The sequence below is a fragment of the Microcaecilia unicolor genome, chromosome 1, assembly GCF_901765095.1.
Source record: "Microcaecilia unicolor chromosome 1, aMicUni1.1, whole genome shotgun sequence".
Lineage (NCBI taxonomy): Eukaryota > Metazoa > Chordata > Amphibia > Gymnophiona > Siphonopidae > Microcaecilia > Microcaecilia unicolor.
In genome coordinates this window covers 212,044,959-212,072,050 of record NC_044031.1, presented here as the reverse complement: position 1 = coordinate 212,072,050, position 27,092 = coordinate 212,044,959, and the positions used below count along the sequence as shown (strand labels likewise).

The following is a 27,092-nucleotide window of genomic DNA, read 5'->3' as shown; positions in this document are numbered from 1 at the left end:
AATTTATAATGTAGGGTGACTTGGATTCAGCAGATAGTGACAGTATAGAAAGAGAGAGGCTGCCCTGTCCCCAGCTGATTGATTTGACATTATAAGTGCCCGCTCTGTGGGTGCAGCGGATGGTTAAGGCTACTTCACTGTGGTCAGGAAGGGGTCATTTGTGCCTAATTTGTCGCCACGATGGCTTTGAACAGTTGACTCCTAGGACCGATATTATATATTGACAAGCAATTTTTGCATAACAAGGAAACCATTACCGATCTTCGGCCCAATGTTTCTAAGCTTCATATTTTCATTACAAGCAGTGCTAGTGTATGATCTTCCCTGCTGAAACTTGAGCTGACTTTATGTACCTTAAGGAGAGCGGATCTAGGAGAGGGATAACGAGCAGCTGTATTTAAAAAAAATGAACAGAATATCTCACCATTGAGGTACAGCGTGTTCTTAAAGGAAGCTGGTGCTTTTAGGAAAAGACTCATTTTTGTTTTAATGTAGTAATCTGCAATATACATGTTACACCTTCTTTAAACTGCACGTGACCTTTTGTTTTTATGTAAAACTTCACATTTATTAAGTTAGTCGGACCTATTTTAATTCCATCCCCTCTTCCCCTCCCCCCAATTGCAAACGCGGGCTTTGAGCATTAGAAAGACATACGTACAAAAGTGTCACGAACGGGAAGCTGCGCTTGCGCCCCAGGCTTTTTCCTCCCAGAAACTTGCTCCCGGTGGCCTCACCTTCAGGGAGATCCGTGACTATGGCTTCGGGAGAGATGCAAACTCCTCGGTCGTACACGGGCAGCTCGTCGCAGGCCAGGCTTTCCGGCCAGCTGTGGTTGTACCTCTTCATGATGGGCTCGCAGCCGTCCCTGGCTCTCTGGCAGATGGATTTACAAGGCTTGATCGGGTCGTGGAGGAACTCCAGGGTGCAAATGGGGGCATACATGGCACATAGAAAGAAGCTGAGCACCGGGCTGCAGCTGATGCCCACCAGCTCCTCATACTGCTCAATGGCCAGGATGGCATTTTCCTGGGTGCTGTGGTGCAGGTGGTTGGGCATCCTGGTGATGTTCCAGGGCATGGTCTTGCACATGGGGATCCGCACCGGCTCGCAAAGTGCAGTGTGAACGCCCACGTCAGCCCTGATCCACAGAAAGAGCGCGGCGACCACCGGCAGCATCTCGGGAAGCGTTCCCTGCCGCCTCCGCCCCAACTTTCAAACTGCGCGTTCTGCGCAACTATCTCAAACTCTGAAGTTCGAACGGGTGAGCCGAATCGTTCTTGTTGGCAAACCCCCTAAAACGGCAGAGACAGGGAAAAGCACTTTCAGGACTTGCTCTCTGGCACCTTAAAGCCAGCGATTCGAATTCAGCCAGCCATGGAAATGGCAGAACTACGTTTATACCAGTGACAGAGGGGGTGGAGAGGAGAGGGGAGGGAGAAGAAGGGGGTCTGTTCATTTTTTTTTCCTAAGGCACACCATGCATTCGCTCTATTTCCCCTGACAGGGTGACATCACGTATCTCCGGACTGCCATCAGCGTTAATCTAAGCATGAAAGCAGTGAGCACTTCATGTCTCACGGGGTCTCCAGCAAAATCTCAGTCCATGACACTTGTGCAGATTAAAGGGTCAGTGCCTATCCGCCCCCAGCTACTTGGCGCTGCTCTAACTCAGGTACTGAGTAGCACTATGGGTAGCACTAATAAGAAATATCGCACGATGTGCCTAGGACCATAATTTAAACTTTAGGCGTGTGACTTTATGAATTTACATCCAAGCGTGTTAAGTAATGTTACCATTAAGGTTCTTGGAACTGCTCTGAGCTGTGACCTTTTCTGTCTTATATTTTGCAGCCCTGAGACCAACAGACGTCGGATTAGCAAAAGAAAGGGACCCCGACGTTACGGAGGATCATCCTTTATCCAATGTAGTTGAGCCTTCTGCTCTCTCTTTCTCTCTTTTGTACATTTTCAAAGTGATGGGAGTATAAACTTCTCCCATTTTCTTTTGTATTGGCCAGAAGGGGGCTTTGTTGGTACAGTTCACATTTATTTGCGTACACATTTTCTCTGCTGTTTAATGTTTTTGTGTTTGATCAGGTAAATGTTCTTTCTGGAGAAGGAAATGGATTTTTGTAATGGTTAATGTTTCAGCTGCAGCAATGCAGCTCTTCTCTTCCCCACCTCCTCATCTCCCAGGTGGTTTAGTTACAGTACAGAGAGGCCCAGGGGGCCCCATCCCAGAGATGGAGATTTACCACTGCAGTGCTGGAGACTGAAGGCCAATGAATGAGGTTTTTCTCATGGGCCCCAGTCATGTCTAAAAACCAGTTCTGGAAGAAGCACATTCCAAAAACTGACATAGTCTAACCAATAAATAGCAGATAAAATTATTTTTTCTACCTTTGATGTCTGGTCATTTTATTTTTCTTATTGTGTTCGTCCCAATCTCTAGTTTCTGCTTTCCTCTTTCTTCACTTAACTGTCTTGCCAGAGTCTTCTTGTCTATTTGGCACTTTTCTCTTCATGTCCACCATCCATCTTCTCTCTGCATCCCTAACTGACCCAGCATTACCCCCGTCTTCCCATCATGTTGAGCATCTCCCATCTCTGTGTCCCTATTCTTGCCCTGTCCAACATAACTCTTGTGTGTTCCTATGCCTCCAATCATGTGCCAGCATCTATCCCTCTGCCTCCCCCTCCAGAGGTCCAGCAAATGTTCCTCTCTCTGCCCTCACTCCTGTTCTGTCTCCCCTTTGCAGGACCAGCACCTATCCCTCTTCCTTCTTTCTCCTTTCTTGCCTCCCCCCCCCCCCCAAGTCCAGCACCTCTTTCTTCTCCACACCCCCTCTCTTCCTCATCGCTCTCTTTGGATCTCTCTCTCTCTTCCCTACCTGACCTCCCTGTCCAGAACCTCTCTTCCTCCTTTGCCCTCCCTGATGCAGCACTTCTCTCCCTCCTTGACGCCACCCCCGATGTTTATGTTTCTTGAATAACTGATAACCCGCCAAAATTCCAAAAAGATTGGGTTTAAGCAGTTTACAATTCCAAAATCAAAATAAAGTACATGAAATAGAACACCAATATCATATGGAGATGAGGAGGCAATTTATTCCAAAGAAAAGGGGCCAAGAAAAAATAAACCGAATGATGAGTAGTTCATAGCGTGCACTTTTTGGCGAAGGAAGAATTAATCTATTAGAATCCAGAGAACTTGTCTCCCTCCTTGCCCCTCCCTGATGCAGCACCTCTCTCCCTCTTTGTCTTCCCCCCACCCCCGCAATCCGGTAACTCTCTTTCCTTGCCTCGATCAATCTTGCTGTGTTCTGCCAGCACCCTCAGCAATAGCAGGCTGCTTCAAGCAATCCGGGGACCTTCCTTCAGCTACATCCCACCCTCAAGGAAACAGGAAGTTGCTTCAGAAGGGATGGGACATGGCTGAAAGAAGGCTCCTGGAGTGGCTGAAGCAGCCAGCAGTGCACAGCAAGATTATTCGAGGCAAGAAAAGAAGGTACCGGATTTGGGGGGGGGGGGGGGGGAGGGGAAAGGAGAAGAAAGAGGGAGAGAGGTGCTGCACTCAAGGGTGGTAGTGGGGAGAGATGCCTTATCCACGAGAGGGAAGGGAATGGAAGGACAAGACAAGATGCCAGTGTGTGTGAGATTAGGCCCCTTGAGCGTGTGAGCTGAAGGGGCTTGAATGCATGTGTCAAGTCACACACCAAATGCATGCGACTTGGCATGTCTGGTTACAAATCTTAGTTTTCTAGGCACCAACGAGAATGTGCATGTACAAGTGTTATGGCGTGATCACAGCTCTGAAGCTGTAGGGCTATTAATTTATATCATCTACCCTAGCAGTTCACAAAGAAAATTACAAAAAAAGAGAGGTGGAAACAGAAAAGAAGCAGCCCAACTTTATCATAGAAGGATCTGAAGCATGATTTTAAATGATACTAAAATCTCTCAATGATTTTAGCTTTCCCCACTACAGATTATTTTTTGAATTTACATTTCCATCTTAAGAGTGAACAGGAACTACTACTAGATTGTCCTTCAATATATATGCCTACGCCTCATGGTTCAGGCTTTCAGGTAATGTAAACCATGGCCACCAGTGCCAAAACTTGGGGGAAGAGGGAGTGGCAAAATCCCATAATCTTTGGCAGCAGTGGCGTAGCTAGGTGGGACTATGGGGGCCTGGGCCCCCCAATTTGTTCTGGGGCCCTAGTTGGCTGGTGTAGGTCCCCAACCCCGCCAGCTGAAGACTTCATCCAGCGCTGATCTGCGGTGGCGCCGCCGCATTGCCTGCCCTGCTCTCTCTTCCCCTCACATCGGGCACGCTCCTTTTAGTGAAATTGAGTATGCCGGATGTGAGGGGAAGAGAGAGAATGGCAGGCAATGTGGCAGCGCTGGAGACCAGCGTTGGATGAAGTCTTCAGCTGGCAGGGGTTGAGGACCCCTCCCAACCAAGGTATTTGCAGCGGCGATGCTTCAGCCAAGATGTTAGCAACAGCAGTGGGTGGCGGAGGGGGGCAGCGAGGCGGTAGAGAGGGCGGTGGTGGGGTGGCGACTAAAATATACCCCTCCACCTTGGGCTCTGGCCCCCTCCCACCTCGAGGTCTGGCTACGTCCCTGTAATGGCAGGTTTTAAAAATTAACAAAATGAGTGCTGAGTAACCTGCATCACCTGGGAAAAACTTGTACACAGCAGCAGTTGCAAACCTAAAGGGCAGTGGTATTTGTTTTTGTTACATTTGTACCCTGCGCTTTCCCACTCATGGCAGGCTCAATGCAGCTTACATGGGGCAATGGAGGGTTAAGTGACTTGCCCAGAATCACAAGGAGCTGCCTGTGCCTGAAGTGGGAATCGAATTCAGTTCCTCAGGACCAAAATCCACCACCCTAACCACTAGGCCACGTATCACTCTGAAAAGTTACATAAGGGATGTTTCAAGTTTCAAAGATTGTCTCACTAGGCGGCATATTTTCAAAGCACTTAGCCTTCCAAAGTTCCATAGGTTTTTATGGAACTTTGGAAAGCTAAGTGCTTTGAAAATATGCCTCTAGGTCAATTCAGTCTCTTCTACAGCCATCAGCTTTGAATATCTTCATTCATTTGTTGTTTGTTTTTTTCAATAATGAATAATATAATGTCTAGTTACTTTATATAGTTACTTTTTAGTGACACCCATTTGATTTTCTCTGCATCACTAGGCCCATTACTGGGCTGCTTCCGGTTTTCAGCAAATTTCCTTTTGAGTGAAATCGTGGAAGCATGCAGCATGAGATGATTACAAAGATGGCTGGGTCTTTGACATTTAAGTGCTTTGTTTATGTCAAATTTTTTGATTTAATAAGCAAAAAAGATAACAATATTTATGTTAGGTGCAAGTTTTGTCCAGTAAGCCACAAACCTGAGAGTGATGAAGTGGCATCAATGCTAGCCAAGAAACAAAATCATGTTAAATCAACTGTTGATCTTAACCGTGACATCAAGTTTTGCAGACTCAAGTGGATGACAGTTACAGTTGATACAGTTCTCATATTCCGCTTTTAACAGATTAGTTCTAAGCGGACCACAAAAAAAGAGTACTAGACCATACATCTAGGATCATACATAGATATATTAATTATTAACAATGCCAAAACATGCTTCTGAAGTAAACGAGTTTTAATCGCTATTTAAAAAAGATCAAAACTAGATAAAGATCTAATATTACCTGGAAACAATGATCGATAAAAGAATACTGTTTCAAATAATTTCCAATATCACACACCCTTGGGCTAGGAAATGTTTAAAGTGAGGTGTACGATGGGACCTTATACATAAAGGCCTACATATCAGTTTAAATATAATATGGGCTTCTACTGGAAGCCAATGAGTGGATAAATACAATGGAGTGATATGAGCAGAGTTTTAAAAGAAAAAAATATCAAGTGGATCACAGTATTTTGTATTGTTTGCATTCACTTAAAGAGGTTTCTCAACACCCCAAAATAAACTATGTTGCAGTAATCTAATTTACTCAAAACAAGTGAGTGAACAACTAATTTAAACTGCTCCTGATTAAGATATTTTCTAATTCTTCTTAATTTCTGCATTAACCAAGAATATCCCTTTCCTAAGTGGTTCATTTGTTCCTCCATAGTTAACCTACAGAAAATAAACATACAAAAGTTATAATAGAACTTTCTAAAGTATATGTTATGTTATCTACTGTACATGTAGACTTATCATCAACAGGATAAAACAAACAGTGGATCCAATAAAAGTCCTCTCACAATGAGTGTCTTCCTGAACAAGGTCTTTATTCACAATAGCACAATTGACCCGACACATGATGTGTTTCAGCCGTAAGGCCTGCGTCAGGGGTCTATTATTATCTGAAGACAAAATGCCTTGTGGGTCAGGTGATAAACCAACACTAAAAAGTGCTAAAAAAGGTATCGTATGCGAAACTGCGCTGTGCTACTCAGTCGTACGCAAACAAAAGCAACATTCAACGTCAACATTCTTACAAATCAACAAAAATGTAGTCTTCTAGTTTTTAAGCTGCAAAAAATTCTTCCTCAACTAAAAACCTGTAACATAGTAGATGACGGCAGAAAAAGACCTGCACGGTCCATCCAGTCTGCCCAACAAGATAACTCATATGTGCTACTTTTGTGTATACCCTACTTTGATTTCTACCTGTGCTCTTCAGGGCACAGACCGTATACGTCTTCCCAGCACTATCCCCGCCCCCCAACCACCTGCCCTGCCTACCACCACTGGCTCTGTCATAGACCGTATAAGTCTGCCCACTATAAAGGACATACATTGTGGTACTTCTGGTAAAATAGCCACTAAATTTGACTTGACTGCGGAAGCAGTGGGTATGAGTCACTGCTTGCTGCTGGCGAAGAACTGAAGCGTTTATGGGGAGAGGGTTGTGAAGGAATTGAGAAACACTGGAACCCCTGCAGGGGAGGGGAGGGAGAGATGCCAGGAGTCTTCACCTGGCGGGGTTTAGTGAGCTCCACCAGCCACATCAGAAATGTGCAACTGCTGGGTGGACCTGAGACCAAAGCATGTGGGCTTCAGAAGCATAGCTGGGGGGAGAGGGGTGCAAAAGGAGCAGTTGCTCCCCCAAATGGATTTTGAATGAAATGGCATCTAAGTCAATTGTCTCTTCAGTCTCACACTGATGCCTATTTTAAGATCTACTCCCCCTATGACAAAACCTGGTGGGCCTCTGTCCAGTCATACTATGCCACTGTTAAAACACAAGTAAGAAGTTGTCCTCTGGGAATGCAGCTTGATGCCATATGGCCAATGAGCTTTCTTCTTTATCTTAATCATTGTGTGTAGGAGAGGCATAATAGTATAAGGTATTTTATTTAATCTGGGCATTTCTATTCTGCTTGGCCTTGTGATGCATGCATGCATGCATTTTATAAAATATGACAGTAACCCACTCATTCTAAACAATTCGCTTAAATTTACGTGCTGATTGCACTTGTAAATTTATAGAATATTGCCATCTTTGTAGATAAGTGTACATTTATCGGTGGTCTGTCTACATGGCAGCATTGTGCATAATCGCTGTTCTGTAATATACAAAGTGCACAGAGTATAAATTAGAGAGAGGTTCAAAGGGGAAGAGTATGGGGTAGTCCATAGGCGGGATTAACACAATGGCAATTTACAGAATACTGTTGATTGCAGATTAGCATCACATTTAGGCGTGAACATTTACATATGCCATAGACCTGTGGTCAAAGAAGCCAAGTTTTCAAAATTATTGGGGGTGCTAAACCTAACCAAAATTCTTTCTCCCTGGACACAGTCAAGGGGTATGTTCCATATTGGGGGTGCTCAAGCACCCATAAGAGCCGGCTCCTATGCCTGTGGTAAATATTTGCATCTGCATTTGTGCTGGGTTAGGCTAGTATTCCAGAAGGACACATATGTGTCTTTATTAAATAGGCTTCTTCAGAATAGTTTATAGCAGGTGCCTTTTCATATAGGTGTGGCGTTATAAAATCAGGCCCTTTATATATTGCCTTTGGAAGCACGCCTAAAATTGTCATGCCAATAAAGTCACTTATAGCTCAGGTTTCTTCCCCGCCCTCTGCTGACTTTGCACATTCCCTGGCCAGTGGCACGCGCTTCTGCCCACCCTATGCCAGCGGCAGCAACAAGCAACGCCTTCGCCCGAGACACCTGACAGCAGCATAAGCAAGAAGCAGCAGCAACGCTGGGAACGGCTGCACAGCCTCTCAGATATCACCCGCTGCTCCTCTTTGAGCACAAGCATGACAGGGACCGCCCTGCAGTTGCTGCTGCTGCTCTGGATGCGCTCTGGATGCGCCGCTGCCGTCTCGACCACGGGCCCGAGCCCCTGCCTGGCACCGGCACAGTGGGAAGGGCGCGCGGTGCAATACGACCACAGCACGGGCCGCAACACCCGCGCCGCCGTCTCCTACGACGCCAGCCAGCAGCGTGTGCGGGTCCTAGAAGAAAAGAAGGGGCTCGTGCCTTGCAAGAGGTGGGTGTGCGCGTGGAGGAGAGGAACTAACCTAACCTTGGGAGGAAAAAGGGCTCATTGGAGCTCATGCCCTGGCCCCGCCCCCTAGCGCTGTTGCAGCCGGAGTGCGGCCGAGGGGCTGAGAGGTTTGGACTGTGAGAGTCAGGGACCAGGGCGTGGCGAATTCAGGGACAGAGCGTTGTTGCTGCTGCTGCATATGCGGCCTTCAGTGAATCCTCTAAACCCTCCTTCAGCGCTGTCACATTCTCCTGGTATATTACACCTTGCTGATTCTGCTGTAGGTCTCTCTGGTTTATATTTTTAGGGTAGTCGGGTGGATGGGAGGTGCCTGCAGCAGGTGGATTCCAGATTTTTGGAAGCAGGCAAAGAATCATCTTGTATTATTCATTATTAGGTGATAGATAATGTTTGCAAGGTGTTGAGTTCCCAAAGAGAGACTTATTAGGAATTTTCCCCACTGAATTCTTACTCCCTCAGCTCCTATTTTGCACCCATTAAGTGCCAGGTGCCCCCTCATAGATGATCTCATTTCATCATTTATACTTACTGTCTCTCACCTTTCTGATGTGCCCTTCCTAGTCCCATTTCCACATGCCCTTTCCTGCTCATATTTCTTCCTGGCTTCACTTACTTCATCTTCACTCCAGTTTTTCACCCCATCCTATCTGTTCTCCACCTCCTTCTCTATGTCAGAGCAGGGAGAGGATGTCTCCATTGCTCCTGAAACATACCACCTCTTGGGGCTTTGCCAAGCCTTCTTTTGAATTTTCAAAATATAGACTGCCTTCCAGCAAGTTCTTCACTGCAAGCTGCCAGCATCCAAATAACTATCTATGCATTGGAATGGACACCCTGCAACTAACATCCAGCAACCCTACTGTGCAAGTCACTAGTTTTACATCATTACCTATCTCATTACTTGACCTTGCAGTAGTGGGAATGGCAGCTGGCTGTTTATTTGCCTAAGAGCAGCAGGTGGGGTATCAATCCTTATAGTAACATAGCAAACATCGGCAAATAAAGATCAGCATGGCCCATCCGGTCTGCCCAGAAAGATTCCTACCATGACACTAATAGATTCATCTAACTACTTGTCATTTGAACCTCAGATTTTAACTGTTGTATAAAGTTGCTTCTTTGCTCTAGGACAGTTAGAGCAGTTAGAAGTTATCTTGGTCTGCCTTCAAAGCTCATGTGGTTATATGCCGCCATTGTGTCCCACCTGTATTATTGTAATGCAGTTTATGTCAGCCTGCCTCATTCACAGTTCAAGAGGCTTCAAGTTGTTCAGAATGATTTTATTTTTTTATTACATTTGTACCCCACGCTTTCCCACTCATGGCAGGTTCAATGCAGCTTACATATTATATACAGGTACTTATTTGTACCTGGGGCAATGGAGGGGCTAAGTGACTGGCCCAGAGTCACAAGGAGCTGCCTGTGCCTGAAGTGGGAATTGAACTCAGTTCCTCAGGACCAGAGTCCACCAACCTAACCACCAGGCCACTCCTCCACTCCCCTTCTCTACCAACATCACTGGCTTCCTGTTGTCTTATCGTATTCAATTTAAGGTTCTTCTGTTGACCTGTAGCAGGGTTAGCCAACATCCAGCCCAAGGACCAGAAACCAGCCCTTGGGCTGCTATATGGCCCATGGAAGGAAGCTCAGCAATTAGTTAATCTCCAAACAGATCGACTCCCGCTTCCACATTACAACTTCATTCTCTGTAAGCATGAGCTACACAATGCAGGAAGTTCAGGCAGGTCTCCAGTTTCAAGTCTCAAGGCTGAGGGGGTACATGAGAGAGGGAGGCTGGTTGAAGGCTGGGGGGTATATGAGAGAGTGGGTGAAGACTAGGGGGTGATGCACTGTCATTTTTGCTGTTATTCAACAAAACATATGGCAAAATATGATGGTGCGTGTTTTGGCTCCCCGACTGTTACAAAATATAAAATGTGACCCTGATTGAAAAGTTTGGGCAAGGCTGACCTATATGTAACAGATTTGTAATAGAGTAGAAAACATGAAAAAGGATCTGCAAAAGTTAGAAGAATGGTCCAATGTTTGGCAGTTAAAATTTAAGGCAAAGAAGTGCAGAGTGATGCATCTGGGGAGTAAAAATCCAAGGGAGCCATATTTCCTAGGAGGTGAGAGGCTGATATGCACAGACAGGGAGAGGGACCTTGGGGTGATGGTGACCGAAGATCTTAAAGTAACACAAAACAGTTTGACAAGGCATTGGTCGTAGCCAGAAGGATGCTAGGCTGCATCAGAGAGGCGTAACCAGCAGAAGAAAGGAGATGGTGATGTCCCTGTAAAAGTCGTTGCTGAGGTCCCACCTAGAGTATTGTGTTCATTTTTGGAGGCTGTATCTTGCTTAGGATGTAAAAAGACTAGAAGCAGTCTAGAAGAAGGTGACAAAAATGGTATGGGGTTTGCACTAAAAGATGTATAAGAAGAGACTGGAAGACCTGAATATGTAGACCCTAGAAGAGAGGAAGGACAGGGGAGATATGATACAGACGTTTAAATACTTGAAAGGTATTAATATAGAAACAAATACTTTCAAGAGGAGGGAAAATGGTAATACTATAGGACATGAATTGAAGTTGTGGGGTGGTAGACTTAGGAGTAATGTGAGGAAATTATTTTTCACAGAGAGGGTGGTCAATACCTGGAATGCCCTCCCAACAGAGATGGTAGAGACAAAAATGGTGACAGAATTCAAAACATATGCAAATTAGTGTGCTACCCCTTCTCGCTCAGGGTGACCTGGTTCCCACTAAGCAAATTAAACAGGTCTCACCAACTGCATATTTCTCAGGCAACTCTTTACTCCAGCCCCTGGGCACACTTCTTCTAGCTTAACACTTTATGCTTTCATAGATCTTCACATTGAGCCTCCCTACACAGATACATGGGCTCAGTACTACACCAATACTTTGGGGACTCTCAACCCCAGGCTTTGCAGCCTGCTTCTCTCAGTACTTTGGACACACAGTCCCCCCTTTGAACCCACAGTTCTGGACACACAGTCTTTTCTTCTTTGGACACACAGTCCCTCCACTGAACACACAGTTCCTATAAGTACTGAGGACACACAGTCAAACACTACTGCTTTAGGGACTTCTTACCCCAGGACTTTCAGCCTGCTGATCTCCTTTGGACACCCAGTCCACCCCAAGTCCATAAGGTTAGCCAGCATCTTTAGAGGCTCTCTCGTCTCCTGCTGCTCTCTAGTGGCATACACCGTATCGGACACCCTCTTACTTATCACAACATATAAAGTATCACATACCATGTAAATGAGTTTATCTTGTTGGGCAGACTGGATGGACCGTATAGGTCTTTATCTGCCATCATTTACTATGTAACTTATGTGCATATCTCCTGCACAACTCAGATGGCATTTTATAAAATTTCTTTCAAAGTGTCTAGCAGTGGAGGGAGATTGTGTTGCCCTTTCTGAGGTCACACCAGAATTTGAGTATAGGTTTTCTTTTGTCTCATGATTTGGAAAGGAAAATGTGGTAGCTCTGTTTTGCATTTGCTTTTAGGGAAATGTCTGTAGATATGTGGGGGGCATTTTCGATATGATGTTCAAGTCCAATTGTAGACGTTTTGCTGAAAACATCTAAAATTCTCATCCCGTACATAGCAGTTTTCAAATCAGAAAAGCATCTATTGTTTTGTCACTATGTTTCAGATGTTTTTTTACTTAGTACATATTTCTTTAGGTACCATTTTCAACAACAAAAAAAGTCCTAGAGGAAAATGCACAAAAACAAGCCATAGGGATGGCTGTGTAGTATCATTCCTAGTAAACTGGCCACACAGACATCCCAATTCAGCAGAAGGTCAGCCAAGTGGTCAGTGCAGTGGACTTCACATAAAGGGACCCAGGTACAAATCCCATCTTAACCCCCTTATTTTTCTATTGTGAGCCCTCCTGGAATACTTAAAAATCTACTGTACTTAACTGTGCACCACTTTAGAAGCCCTCAGGTCTGCAGGTGTCTCTTATCTGTAGGTACAGTTGATATTCTGTGGGTTTTGGAAGGCTCACAATTTCCACCACAAGTGTACTAGTTAGAGTAGGACATGGACCTGAGCCCCTTTCTCTACAGTCCACTTCACTGACCACTAGACTACTCTTGGAACCAACTTGCTGCTCTAATAAGAATGGCCATAATATCTGAAGCTGTCACAGAGCCTGGTATGTGCTGTAACTGTCACATCTTTGGGTGTGGGAGGGGGTCAGTGACCACTGGGGGATTAAGGGGGGGTCATGCCTTAATTCCTCCAGTGGGCAGCTGGTCAGTTTGTGCACCATTTTGTGACTTAGCTGTGATTGAAACAGATCCAGATAAAAATCTCCCAATTTGTGCCCTAGACGTTTTTATCTTGTTCCATTATCCCAGGAAAACGTCCAAATTCTGGGCCTGCCCAAATCCCACCCAGAACATGCCCCCAACAGATGTTTTCTTTGAAAACTGACCATCTGCCACTTTTGAGACATTTTTCTCTTTTGAAAATGGGTGCCATAGTGAATATCATAGGTGCCAATTTTTCAAAATGATTGGGGGTGCCACACACAATAGAAATTACCCATCCCTGGACACAATGAAGGAGCTTGCTCAATATTGGGAGTGCTCAGCACCCACTGGCACCCACAAAGCTGGCTCCCGTGATGGGGATTACAGGTTCCATCCTGTATAGATTCATTCCAGACTTCATTGTTGATTAAATGTAATGGTAGTTTTATTGGTTGGTTTAAACTGGTCAGGGGTATCTTTCAGAAGTGGAGCCAGAATGAGGCAAGTTGATGGCGCAGGGGGAGCGAGAGCGGACTTCCTCTGGTGCCGGTGCACATTTTCACTGCAACAGGAAGAAAAAAAATAGGTGCCGGTGCCGGCAGAACTCCGTTTGGGGGAGCGGCCGCTCCCCTGGCGCCCCACCTAGCTACGCCACTGGTATCTTTATTGCATATGTAACCCTTTCATGGTGGGTTACTTTAATCAGAGATGGGGGTCGTTACTTTTTAAAAGTACTGGCTTCAAAATTAAGGCCCTGTTTACTAAGCTGCGTTATAGGCATATTAGCATTTTTAATGCATTCTATTTTATTTATTTATTTAGATTTTGCTCACACCTTTTTTAGTAGTAGCTCAAGGTGAGTTACATTCAAGTACACTGGATATTTCTCTGTCCCAGGAGGGCTCACAATCTAAGTTTGTACCTGAGGCAATGGAGGGTTAAGTGACTTGCCCAAGATCACAAAGAGCAGCAGTGGGATTTTTTTTTTTTTTGTTACATTTGTACCCCGCACTTTCCCCACTCATGGCAGGCTCAATGCGGCTTACATGGGGCAATGGAGGGTTAAGTGACTTGCCCAGGGTCACAAGGAGCTGGCTGTGCCTGAAGTGGGAATTGAACTCAGTTCCTTAGTTCCCCAGGACCAAAGTCCACCACCCTAACCACTAGGCCACTCCTCCACTATGTATGTGTGTTAACCGTGTACGCACACTAATTGTAGGTGCGTTAAAATTGCTAACGCACCTTGGTAAACAGGGCCCTTAAGAAGTAAGGGCCCTGTTTACTACGATGCGCTAGCATTTTTAGCATGCACTAATGCTAGAGACAGTCATATATTCCTATGGGTGTCTCTAATGTTAGCACACGCTAATTTATAGCACATGCTAAAAACAGCACGCCTACAGCGCAGGTTAGTAAACAGGACCCTAAAAGTAGAAAGCCCTAGCTAAAAAAATACTCAATTAAAATTTTTCTTCACTCAACGTGTAGTTACTGGAATTCGCTGCCGGAAAACGTGGTTAAGGAGTTAACTTCGCGGACTCCAAAAAAAGGTTGGATGGCTTCCTGGAGGAAAAGGCCATAGAATGTTATTGGATGGACAAGGGAATAATACACTATTTCTAGGAAGGGCGGGACAAATTGCTTGTTCTTTTGGCTGCTGTCGGTGACAGGGTGCTGGGCTCGATGGACCCTTGTGCCCCAGCATGGTGATGCTTATGTACTTAAAAGTACAAAAGTACAGCTCTTAAAACTACTTTTTTTTACTACAAAGTAAAAAGTATTCTTAACAAGTTGGACAGAATCTAGTATGTTTACAAGCAGTACTGTATTGTGAATATTATTATTATTTGTAGCATTGTATCCCACATTTTCCCACCCATTTGCAGGCTCAATGTGGCTTACATTTGCCGTTGTGGCGAGTGCCCTTTCCGGACTTTAGATATGCACATGATTTTGCAATCAAGTGCATACGTACATGGTAGAAGAATGCATTGTGTGCTTGCGTACATATTATGTGCATATATAATATGTATATTATGTACATACATAATATGTACATATTATGTACATATGTACGTAATATGACCCATGTTAACAGTTAAAAATTCACTCGACCTCAGATGATGAAAACAAAATAGCAGGATCTTCACCCACCTCCCCCCCTTATTCAAAGCATGAAGGCACCATCAGCAGTCAATAAGGGGCCCTTTGTGTCAGTGTGTGTTTGAGGACCCCAGTATCACAGGAAGTCCACTCAGGAGGAGGGAGCAAGGCTTATGGGCATTCACTGACTCACAGGCCCCATACTGACTTCCACTACTGTGCACAGGTCACAGTGAAGGTCCAGAAATCGGGGAGAGTTTGAAATCACTTCTGTATAATATTGGGGAAGAGGGCTGGGAGGGGGCAAATAACACCATGCCTCAAACCCCACTCAAGATCATTAGTGTGGATTTGTAATAACATAAATTATCCAAAATGACTCAATGAATAGTAACAAAATAACACAAAAGCAACATCTCCAAAAAATACCAGATCTGGGAGGCAGAGGAGCGGGAGAGAGATGCAGGACAAAGATGAAGGGGAGTTTTAGAAGGCCCACCCAAAATAACAGGTCTGGCTATGCCCCTGATTGCAAGGTATCAGAGAGATACACTTACAAAAAATCTCATATTACAATTAAAAGAGAATTCAAAATAAAATACTTTTTTCTACCTTTGTTTGTTTGAACAACTTATTTTTCCATTCACTTTGGTCTCGAGTGTCTCTTTTCTTTCTTGTGTCTTTGTAGGATCTTCTATCTATCTGACATTTCTTCACTCTCTATGTCCATCATCTTTCTTCTCTCTGCACTCCTATTTGTCCTGTCCAGCATTTTCCTTCGGTGTTCCGGTCCGTATCCTACCCCCAAGTTCACTATCTGACCTCCTGGTGTCCCTGTCTCCCCCCTTTTCCAATATTGCCCCCTGTATCCCAATCTCCACTCTTTTCCAACATTACCTCCCATGTCCCCATCTCCCCTCCCCTTTCCAGCATTACTCCTCCATTGTCCTCGTCTCCCCTCCCCTTTCCAACATTACCCCCATGTGTCCCCATCTCTCCTCCCCTTTTCCAGCATTACCCTGTGTCCCCATCAAACGGATCTCCCCTTTTTCTAGCCCCTCCCCCAACTCACCTGATGTGCTTCACTGGCTGATTGGCTGGTGCCTCCCTGAGCCTACCTTTATGTGCCCCGGTAGTCAAGTGGCCTCTTCAGGGCAGGAAAGAAGCCCATTCTGTCCTGCCTGCTGCTGCTGCTGCTCTCCGCGATACCACCGCTTTTTCAATATGGCTGCCGAGACTTTAAGCAGCAGTCTCGGCAGCCATTTTGAATACATGGCAGTATCGAGGAGAGCAGCGGCAGCGAGCAGGAAAGTGTGAGGTTTCTTTCCTGCCCTGAAGAGGCCACTAGACCACCAGGGCGTATAAAGGTGGGCTCGGGGAGGGCACGCTGAGGCTCGGGAGGGGGGAAGGTGGAGCAGACAGCCTGCCTTTTATTTTCCCTGCCTCTTCTTGAACTTGATTGGATACTGCGGTCCCCGTTCCCATGGTATCCAATCGGGTTCAAGCAGAGGCAGGGAAAATACTTTTTTTTTAATGCTTTCTGGAATTGTACTTCATTACAAAGTACAAAAGTACTGATTATTTGTAACAGGTTACAAGTAAAAAGGATCACTAAAAATGTAACTCGTTACAAGTAAAAATACTGAAAATTGTACTTAAGTATTGTAACAAAGTACAAGTACTTCGTTACTACCCATCTCTAATATATTTTAATAGTTTGTGGTTGGCTCAGTGCTGGGACCAGTTTGCACTGGGAGCCAATTGGTCTAGTAATCCACTTGCTCAGCATTCTCCTTTCAACAATAAAAATTTTAGGGATAGCTGTTAGTCTAGTGTTAACAGTTGCCAGAGGCAGGCGGTACCTTCTAGACTAACCAGTTTATGGAGGCTTGAGCTTTTGAGGACCAGAGTTCACTTTATTACTTCATACATTTGTCAGTTTCATCCAGTAAGTGAGTCCAGGCCAGATTTTACGTTTGGAACCAAAGTATTTACTAAACTAGGATTCTTCAGGAAAAACACATGGGAGAACTTCTCAGCAATTATATATAGGCAGAAATCAGAAGCATGATATAACAGGTGCTGACTCTTATACCTCTTCCTGCAGACTGATTTCAGTATTAAAAAAAAAATACAGCTCTCTAGAGATATCACCATACACTAGTCAGAGGTCTCTGGGCTTAAATTCATAGACCACTGTATTTGGGGGTACTTTTACTAAGCTGCGGGAAAAAGAGCCCCACGTTAGCAGCAGAGGCTGTTTTTTCCCGCACACCAGGCCCCTTTTTTCCACAATGGGTAAAAAGACCCTCCCCCCCCCCCCAGAAAAAAATGGCCATGCATCAACATAACTCTTACCACGTGGCCATGCGGCAGAGAGCTCTTACTGCCACCCATTGAGGTGGCGGTAAGCACTTGGTGATGCTCGATTACCGCTGGGTTAGTACCATTCTAGAAAAAATATTTCCCTGGTGCACTGGAAATGGCACACACTTGAGCTGGAACTACTACTGGCGACCGCGTTGGGCTGGCGGTAGTTTCGATTTAGCGTGCGGTAAGCCCACGTTGGGTTTACTGACACTTTGTAAAAGGGCCCCTTAGTTACCTTAGCCCTAAACTCTGGAATGACTTACCGCTTCACATCAGGAATCAGCCATCACTCCTGGCTTTTAAACAAGCTCTAAAGACTCTTTTCTCTATCTCCTTTTGTGCTACCAATTAGTTCCCCCTCCTTACCTTATCTCCCTGTTGTGTGCTTTCATTTCTAAACTGCTTAGTTCCCCACGTGTAGGAAGCCCATTGAAATAAATAAGTAGCAAGGTTCCATGTCATATAAGAGCACTTGACAATATGACAGTGCTCATAAAGAATTGTCAGGGGCCCTTTTACTATGCTGTGGTTAAAGGGGCCCATCAGGATTTATTCTGATGACACAAAGTTGTTACATCTCGAGAGGATTGTGGAAAATTACAAGAGGACCTTACTAGACTGGGAGACTGGGCGTCTAAATGGCAGATGACGTTTATTTTTTATTTATTGCATTTGTATCCCTCATTTTCCCACCTCTTTGCAGGCTCAATGTGGCTTACAATCATCGTGAATAGTGGAAGCATGTAAGAAGATATACAATTAGTATTCCAGAAGGATCTTGGGTAACATGATAATGATGAAACAAATTAGTAGTTTAACAAGCTAATATTGAAAGGCATTTCTGGATAGTTGTATTGGGGTTTATATTTGTTGGTTTTTGTGGTATGCCTTGTTAAAGAGATGGGTCTTCAGTAGTTTGCGGAAGTTAGTTCATAGAGCGTTTAATGTGAGCAAGTGCAAAGTGATGCATGTGAGAAAGAAGAACCCGAACTATAGCTATGTGATGCAAGGTTCCAAGTTAGGAGTCACCGACCAAGAAAGGGATCTTGGTGTCGTCCAGGGGCGTAGCCATGGGTGGGCCTGGACGGGCCCAGGCCCACCCATTTTCCCGCCCATCCACAACCTTTGCGCGCTGTCGCTGCCCTTTTGTCCCGCGGAGGCAGCGTTCAGCGTTTCCTTCCTGCCCTGTCTTCTCCCCAGGCTCCGCTGCATCGTCCCTGCAAGTGGAATCCTTTTCCTTTTCGGCCGTCGTGCTGCGCTGCCATTCACACAAGCAGCTTCGCTCCTCCCTGCCGCGTCCATTCTGGCCCTCTATGATGCACTTCCTGTTTAGGGCCGGATGAACGCGTTGGGGGAGAGCGAAGCTGCCTGTGTGTATGGCAGCGCAGCACGACGGCCGAAAAGGAAAAGGATTCCACTTGCAGGGATGATGCAGCGGAGCCTGGGGAGAAGACAGGGCAGGAAGGAAACGCTGAATGCTACCTCCGTGGGACAAAAGGGCAGCGACAGCGCGCAAAGGTTGTGGATGGGTGGGCCTGGAGGGAAAATGGCTGAGCTGCTGGGACATGGGAGGGAGAGAGGAGGAAGGGACTTGAGGGAAGGGAGAGAGCTGCTGGGACATGGGAGGGAGAGGAAGAAGGGACTGGAGGGAAGGGAGAGAGCTGCTGGGACATGGGAGGGAAGGAAGAAGGGACTGGAGGGAAGGGAGAGAGTTACTGGACATGGGAGGGAGAGGAAGAAGGGACTGGAGGGAAGGGAGAGAGCTGCTGGGACATGGGAGGGAGCGGAAGAAGGGACTGGAGGGAAGGAAGAGAGCTGCTGGGACATGGGAGGGAGAGGAAGAAGGGACTGGAGGGAAGGGAGAGAGCTACTGGACATGGGAGGGAGAGGAAGAAGGGACTGGAGGGAAGGGAGAGAGCTGCTGGGACATGGGAGGGAGAGGAAGAAGGGACTGGAGGGGAGAGAGCTGCTGGACATGGGGGTAGAGAGACACTGGATAGAAGGAGAGAGGAGATAGAGACACTAGATGGAAGGATCAGGAGAGAGGGTAGATGGGTGGAAGGATGAGGAGAGAAAGAGGGAAGACACTGGATGGAAGGGTAGGGAGAAAAAGGAGACGCTGGATGCAAAAGAAAAAGGGGAGACACTGGAAGGATGGGGATAGAAAGAGGGGAGCTGCTGGATGGAAAGAGGGAGAGGACAGAGTAGGGAAAGACTGGAGAATAAGAGGAAGGGGCATGTAGAGAACAAGGGTGAGGAAAAGATGAAAAGCCATAGGTGATGAATGGACAGGAAAACCTGGCAAGAGAAAGACGAAGGAAAGCAGAATCTAGAGACTGGGAGCAACACAGTGAGAAAAAGGAAATGGCCATACAACAAAGTTAAAGAAAATAATTTTATTTTTAATTTAGGATAAAGTAATATGGTACCTGTGTTAATAAAGTTTCGGAGATCAATACTTCCTTCCTTAGGTCAGGAGAGGATACCATAACAGCATTATACTGACCTGAGGCAGGAGGTTTTGGCCTCTGAAAGCTCATTGAAAAGGGTGTTAGGCTATTAAATTATTTTCTGAAACCTGATGCACTGAAAAGCAGCAATTTACCCCTGTGTAACAAATGCATCTGATTAGTGTGACTAAAATTTGCTGGGGAAGAGGGGGTAGAGAGAAAATTTTATGCCCACCCACTTTAGGTTCAGGCCCATCCAAAATTGGCAGTCTGGCTACGCCACTGGTGTCGTCGTTGATGATACATTGAAATCCTCTGCTCAGTGTGCTGCGGTGGCTAAGAAAGCAAATAGAATGTTAGGTATTATTAGGAAAGGAATGGAAAACAAAAGTGAGGATGTTATAATGTCTTTGTATCGGTCCATGGTGCAACCGCACCTGGAATATGGAGTTCAATTCTGGTCACCGCATCTCAAAAAGAATATAGTCGAATTAGAAAAGGTGCAGAGAAGGGTGACCAAAATGATAAAGGGGATGGGACGACTTCTCTATGAGGAAAGGCTGAAGCTCTAGGGCTCTTCAGCTTGGAGAAGAAATGGCTGAGGGGAGATATGATAGAGGTCTATAAAATAATGAGTGGAGTGGAACGGGTAGTCGTGAATCGTTTGTTTACTCTTTCCAAAAATACTAGGACTAGGGGGCATGCGATGAAACTACAAAGTAGTAAATTTAATACGAATCGGAGAAAATTTTTCTTCACTCAACGTGTAATTAAACTCTGGAATTGCCAGAGAATGTGGTAAAAGCAGTTAGCTTAGCAAAGTTTAAAAAGGGTCTGGACAGCTTCCTAAAGGAAAAGTCCATAGACCATTATTAAATTGACTTGGGGGAAATCCACTACTTATTTCTGGGATAAGCATCATAAAATGTATTGAGCTTTTTGGGGATCTTGCCAGGTATTTGTGACCTGGATTGGCCACTGTTAGAAACAGGATGCTGGGATTGATGGATGTTTGGTCTGTTCCAGTGTGGCAATACTTATGTACCATAGGCGGTCGGTGGCCCAACTGTTTGGGCAGGCTAAAGGGGACGGGGTTAGGGGTGGGGCCATGGGTGGAGCTTAAATCCATAATTGTCTGATAACACACAGAAAATAAATAAATAAAAATAAAAGTCACAATACCTTTTATTAAATTTAGATATTAGATATGTATCATATGTCAAAGAATAAAGTGGTTGCTCAAAGCATATGCTAACCACAATCGCTCAACTGCAAAACACTATGCACAACTTTGTGCAAAAACACACTCAGAACCTTACTGTACCATAAATATTACACTGGGCAGAACCTAATACACCAATATACCACCCATACGGAAAATGCAGACCGTCAACAATATGAAACAAGGGATCATAATATCACAATTCTCATGTAGAGCCACAAAACACCCTAATTCATGTTTAATGTAGGATAAAATGCCATAAATAAGTAAATAAATATAAACTTTTAATGTTGAGCACCTGATTCTCAAAGTGGACATATTCCAACCACTATAATGAAAATAAAATGATCTTTTCTACCTTTGTTGTCTGGTGCCTTTGTTTTTCTGATCATGCTGGCCCAGTATCTGATTCTGCTGCTATCTGTCCTCTTAACTCCGTTTCCAGGGCTTCCTTTCCATTTATTTCTTTACTTTCCGCCTTTCTTCTTCATTTCTTGCCTTACATCCGTAAGTAAAAGCTGGGTCCTCTGCAGACTTGACTGTCCAGTGGATCCAGCTTCTGCCTATTTTCTCCATCGATGTGCAGGTTTTCTCCCTTTTCCCTCATCTCATCTCCTTCCTCTCTCTTCCCTCCCCTCCATCCATGTCGAGCATTTCTTTTTTCTCCCTTCCCTCCATCCATGTGCATCTCCTTCCTCTGTCTTCCCTCCCCTCCATGCATGTCCAGAATTTCTCCCCTTCATCTAACATAGTAACATAGTAGATGACGGCAGAAAAAGACCTGCACGGTCCATCCAGTCTGCCCAACAAGATAAACTCATATGTGTATACCTTACCTTGATTTGTACTTGCCTTTTTCAGGGCACAGACCGTACAAGTCTGCCCAGCAGTATTTCCCACCTCCCAACCACCAGTCCCGCCTCCCATCACCGGCTCTGGCACGGACCGTATAAGTCTGCCCTCCACTATCCTCGCCTCCCAACCACCAACCTCTCTTCCCCCACCTGCTCCGCCACCCAATTTCGGCTAAGCTTCTGAGGATCCATTCCTGCTGCACAGGATTCCTTTATGCACATCCCACGCATGTTTGAATTCCGTTACCGCTTTCATCTCCACCACCTCCCGCGGGAGGGCATTCTAAGCATCCACCACCCTCTCCGTGAAAAAAATACTTCCTGACATCTTTTTTGAGTCTGCCCCCCTTCAATCTCATTTCATGTCCTCTCGTTCTACCGCCTTCCCATCTCCGGAAAAGATTTTTTTGCGGATTTATACCTTTCAAGTATTTGAACGTCTGTATCATATCACCCCTGTTCCTCCTTTCCTCCAGGGTATACATGTTCAGGTCAGCAAGTCTTTGGTCATACGTCTTGGAACGCAAATCCCATACCATTCTCGTAGCTTTTCTTTGCACCGCTTCCATTTTTTTAACATCCTTCGCAAGGTACGGCTTCCAAAACTGAACACAATACTCCAGGTGGGGCCTCACCAACGACTTGTACAGGGGCATCAACACTTCCTTTCTTCTGCTGATCACACCTCTCTCTATACAGCCTAGCAACCTTCTCGCTACGGCCACCGCCTTGTCACACTGTTTCGTCGCCTTCAGATCCTCGGATACTATCACCCCAAGATCCCTCTCCCCCTCAGTACCTATCAGACTCTCACCGCCTAACACATACGTCTCTCGTGGGTTTCTACTCCCTAAATGCATCACTATGCATTTCTTCGCATTGAATTTTAATTGCCAAACCTTAGACCATTCTTCTAGCTTCCTCAGATCCCAACCTTGGCTGACTTCTAATATCCGCTACCTACGTTCCTGTACCCGCTCCGCCGAACGCCTCTGGCAGAAATCTCGGGCCCTTGCTGATTTCTTACACTTTAAGTTCATGCTGACCTCCTTCCAATCTGCTCTTTTACGTGCCAAACAGGATTATTATATGCAACTGACCAACTCTCTTGGCTCTAATCCTCGACTTCTCTTCACCACATTGAACTCTCTCCTCAAGGTGCCCCCTCCCCCAACTCCCCCTTCATTATCTCCTCAGACCCTTGCTGAATTCTTTCACGACAAGGTTCAAAAGATAAACCTTGCTTTCTCTACCTCACCAGCTCTCCCTCCACTAGTCCGTTCCCCTCTCTCTCCTTCCCCTCATTCCCTTTCCTGAAGTTACTATTGAGGAAACTACACTTCTCCTTTCTTCCTCAAAATGTACCACCTGTTCCTCTGATCCCATTCCCACCCACCTTCTTAATGCCATCTCTCCTACTCTTATTCCTTTTATCTGTCACATTCTCAACCTCTCACTTTCCACTGCGACTGTCCCTGCTGCCTTTAAACATGCTGTGGTCACACCTCTCCTTAAGAAGCCTTCACTTGACCCTACTTGTCCCTCTAATTATCGACCCATCTCCCTCCTTCCTTTTCTCTCCAAATTACTTGAGCGTGCTGTTCACCGCCGCTGCCTTGATTTTCTCTCCTCACATGCTATTCTTGACCCATTACAATCTGGTTTTCGCCCTCTCCACTCAACCGAAACTGCTCTTACTAAAGTCTCCAATGACCTATTACTGGCTAAATCCAGAGGTCAATATTCCATCCTCATTCTTCTTGATCTTTCCGCTGCTTTTGATACTGTCGATCACAGCATACTTCTCGATACCCTGTCCTCACTTGGATTCCAGGGCTCTGTCCTTTCCTGGTTCTCTTCCTACCTCTCCCTCCGCACCTTTAGTGTTCACTCTGGTGGATCCTCTTCTACTTCTTTCCCTCTGCCTGTCGGCGTACCTCAGGGTTCTGTTCTTGGTCCCCTCCTCTTTTCCATCTACACTTCTTCCCTTGGTTCATTAATCTCATCCCATGGCTTTTCCTACCATCTCTATGCTGATGACTCCCAAATCTACCTTTCTACCCCTGATATCTCACCTTGCATCCAAACCAAAGTTTCAGCGTGCTTGTCTGACATTGCTGCCTGGATGTCTCAACGCCACCTGAAATTAAATATGACCAAAACCGAGCTTCTCATTTTCCCCCCCAAACCCACCTCCCCGCTCCCCCCGTTTTCTATTTCTGTTGATGGCTCTCTCATTCTCCCTGTCTCCTCAGCTCGAAACCTTGGGGTCATCTTTGACTCTTCTCTCTCCTTCTCTGCTCATATCCAGCAGACCGCTAAAACCTGTCGTTTCTTTCTTTACAACATCCGTAAAATCCGCCCCTTTCTTTCCGAGCACTCTACCAAAACCCTCATCCACACCCTTGTCACCTCTCGCTTAGACTACTGCAATCTGCTTCTTGCTGGCCTCCCACTTAGTCACCTCTCCCCTCTCCAGTCAGTTCAAAACTCTGCTGCCCGTCTCATCTTCCGCCAGGGTCGCTTTACTCATACTACCCCTCTCCTCAAGACCCTTCACTGGCTCCCTATTCGTTTTCGCATCCTGTTCAAACTTCTTCTACTAACCTATAAATGTATTCACTCTGTTGCTCCCCAGTATCTCTCCACACTCGTCCTTCCCTACACCCCTTCCCGTGCACTCCGCTCCATGGATAAATCCTTCTTATCTGTTCCCTTCTCCACTACTGCCAACTCCAGACTTCGCGCCTTCTGTCTCGCTGCACCCTACGCCTGGAATAAACTTCCTGAGCCCCTACGTCTTGCCCCATCCTTGGCCACCTTTAAATCTAGACTGAAAGCCCACCTCTTTAACATTGCTTTTGACTCGTAACCACTTGTAACCACTCGCCTCCACCTACCCTCCTCTCTTCCTTCCCGTTCACATTAATTGATTTGATTTGCTTACTTTATTTATTTTTTGTCTATTAGATTGTAAGCTCTTTGAGCAGGGACTGTCTTTCTTCTATGTTTGTGCAGCGCTGCGTATGCCTTGTAGCGCTATAGAAATGCTAAATAGTAGTAGTAGTAGTAGATCCCTTTTCATGCTTTCCACTCCCTCCCGGGTGTCCACTCTGTTGCAAATCTTAGTATCATCCGCAAATAGGCAAACTTTACCTTCTAACCCTTCGGCTATGTCACTCAAAAATATATTGAACAGAATCGGCCCCAGCACCAATCCCTGAGGCACTGCGCTACTCACCTTTCCCTCCTCCGAGCGAACTCCATTTACCACCACCCTCTGTCGTCTGTCCGTCAACCAGTTCCTAATCCAGTTCATCACTTCGGGACCTATCTTCAGCCCATCTAGTTTATTTAAGAGCCTCCTGTGAGGAACCGTGTCAAAAGCTTTGCTAAAATCTAAGTAGATTACGTCTATAGCACGTCGATGATTCAATTCTCCAGTTACCCAATCAAAGAATTCTATGAGATTCGTTTGGCACGATTTCCCTCTGGTAAAACCATGTTGTCTCGGATCTTGCAGCTTGTTGGCTTCTAGGAAATTCACTATCCTTTCCTTCAGCATGGCTTCCATTACTTTTCCAATAACCGAAGTGAGGCTTACCGGCCTGTAGTTTCCAGCTTCTTCCCTATCAACACTTTTGTGAAGAGGGACCACCTCCGCCGTTCTCCAGTCCCTCGGAACCTCTCCCGTCTCCAAGGATTTATTAAACAAATCTTTAAGAGGACCCGCCAGGACCTCTCTGAGCTCCCTCAATATTCTGGGGTGGATCCCGTCCGGTCCCATGGCTTTGTCCACCTTTAGCTTTCCGCAGGGGTCTGTGCTGGGTCCGTTGCTTTTTAATGTATTTATAAATGACCTAGAGATGGGAATAACTAGTGAGGTAATTAAATTCGCCGATGACACAAAATTATTCAGGGTCGTCAAGTCGCAGGAGGAATGTGAACGATTACAGGAGGACCTTGCGAGACTGGGAGAATGGGCGTGCAAGTGGCAGATGAAGTTCAATGTTGACAAGTGCAAAGTGATGCATGTGGGTAAGAGGAACCCGAATTATAGCTACGTCTTGCAAGGTTCCGCGTTAGGAGTTACGGATCAAGAAAGGGATCTGGGTGTCGTCGTCGATGATACGCTGAAACCTTCTGCTCAGTGTGCTGCTGCGGCTAGGAAAGCGAATAGAATGTTGGGTGTTATTAGGAAGGGTATGGAGTCCAGGTGTGCGGATGTTATAATGCCGTTGTATCGCTCCATGGTGCGACCGCACCTGGAGTATTGTGTTCAGTACTGGTCTCCGTATCTCAAAAAAGATATAGTAGAATTGGAAAAGGTACAGCGAAGGGCGACGAAAATGATAGTGGGGATGGGACGACTTTCCTATGAAGAGAGGCTGAGAAGGCTAGGGCTTTTCAGCTTGGAGAAGAGACGGCTGAGGGGAGATATGATAGAAGTGTATAAAATAATGAGTGGAATGGATCGGGTGGATGTGAAGCGACTGTTCACGCTATCCAAAAATACTAGGACTAGAGGGCATGAGTTGAAGCTACAGTGTGGTAAATTTAAAACGAATCGGAGAAAATTTTTCTTCACCCAACGTGTAATTAGATTCTGGAATTCGTTGCCGGAGAACGTGGTACGGGCGGTTAGCTTGACTAAGTTTAAAAAGGGGTTAGATAGATTCCTAAAGGACAAGTCCATAGACCGCTATTAAATGGACTTGGAAAAATTCCGCATTTTTAGGTATAACTTGTCTGGAATGTTTTTACGTTTGGGGAGCGTGCCAGGTGCCCTTGACCTGGATTGGCCACTGTCGGCGACAGGATGCTGGGCTAGATGGACCTTTGGTCTTTCCCAGTATGGCACTACTTATGTACTTATGTAAGTTGTTGATATACACTCTCTTCCATGAACGGTGCTATATCCATTCCATTCTCAGGTGTACTTTTGCCAGTCCCTCGCGGTCCTTCTCCAGGATTTTCTTCAGTGAAAACAGAACAAAAGTATCTATTTAGCAAATTGGTTTTTTCTTCATCATTATCTACATAGCGGTTCGCTGTATCTTTTAGTCTCACAATTCCCTTTTTAGTCATTCTTCTTTCACTAATATACCTGAAGAAATTTTTGTCGCCCCTCCTTAGATTTCTAGCCATTTGTTCTTCCGCTTGCGCCTTCGCCAGACGTACCTCTCTCTTGGCTTCTTTCAGTTTCATCCGGTATTCCTCCCCGTGTTCCTCTTCTTGAGATTTTC

At 45.6% G+C, this 27,092-nt stretch overlaps 2 protein-coding genes across 2 annotated transcripts in view; one reads left to right on the top strand and one right to left on the bottom strand.

Moving 5' to 3' along the window:
* Positions 1-1,179, bottom strand: part of SFRP4 (secreted frizzled related protein 4) — a 39,955-nt gene extending 38,776 nt beyond the window's left edge. The window contains exon 1 of the mRNA XM_030190009.1: positions 738-1,179. Within this exon, the coding sequence (XP_030045869.1) occupies positions 738-1,179 (442 nt within the window). The remainder of the gene's footprint in view (positions 1-737) is intronic.
* Positions 1,180-1,552: 373 nt separating this feature from the next.
* The window catches only part of EPDR1 (ependymin related 1), a 98,733-nt gene continuing 73,193 nt past the window's right edge, over positions 1,553-27,092 (top strand). Inside the window, exons 1-2 of the mRNA XM_030207776.1 lie at positions 1,553-1,675; positions 8,143-8,531. Coding sequence (XP_030063636.1) covers positions 1,553-1,675; positions 8,143-8,531 — 512 coding nt within the window. The remainder of the gene's footprint in view (positions 1,676-8,142; positions 8,532-27,092) is intronic.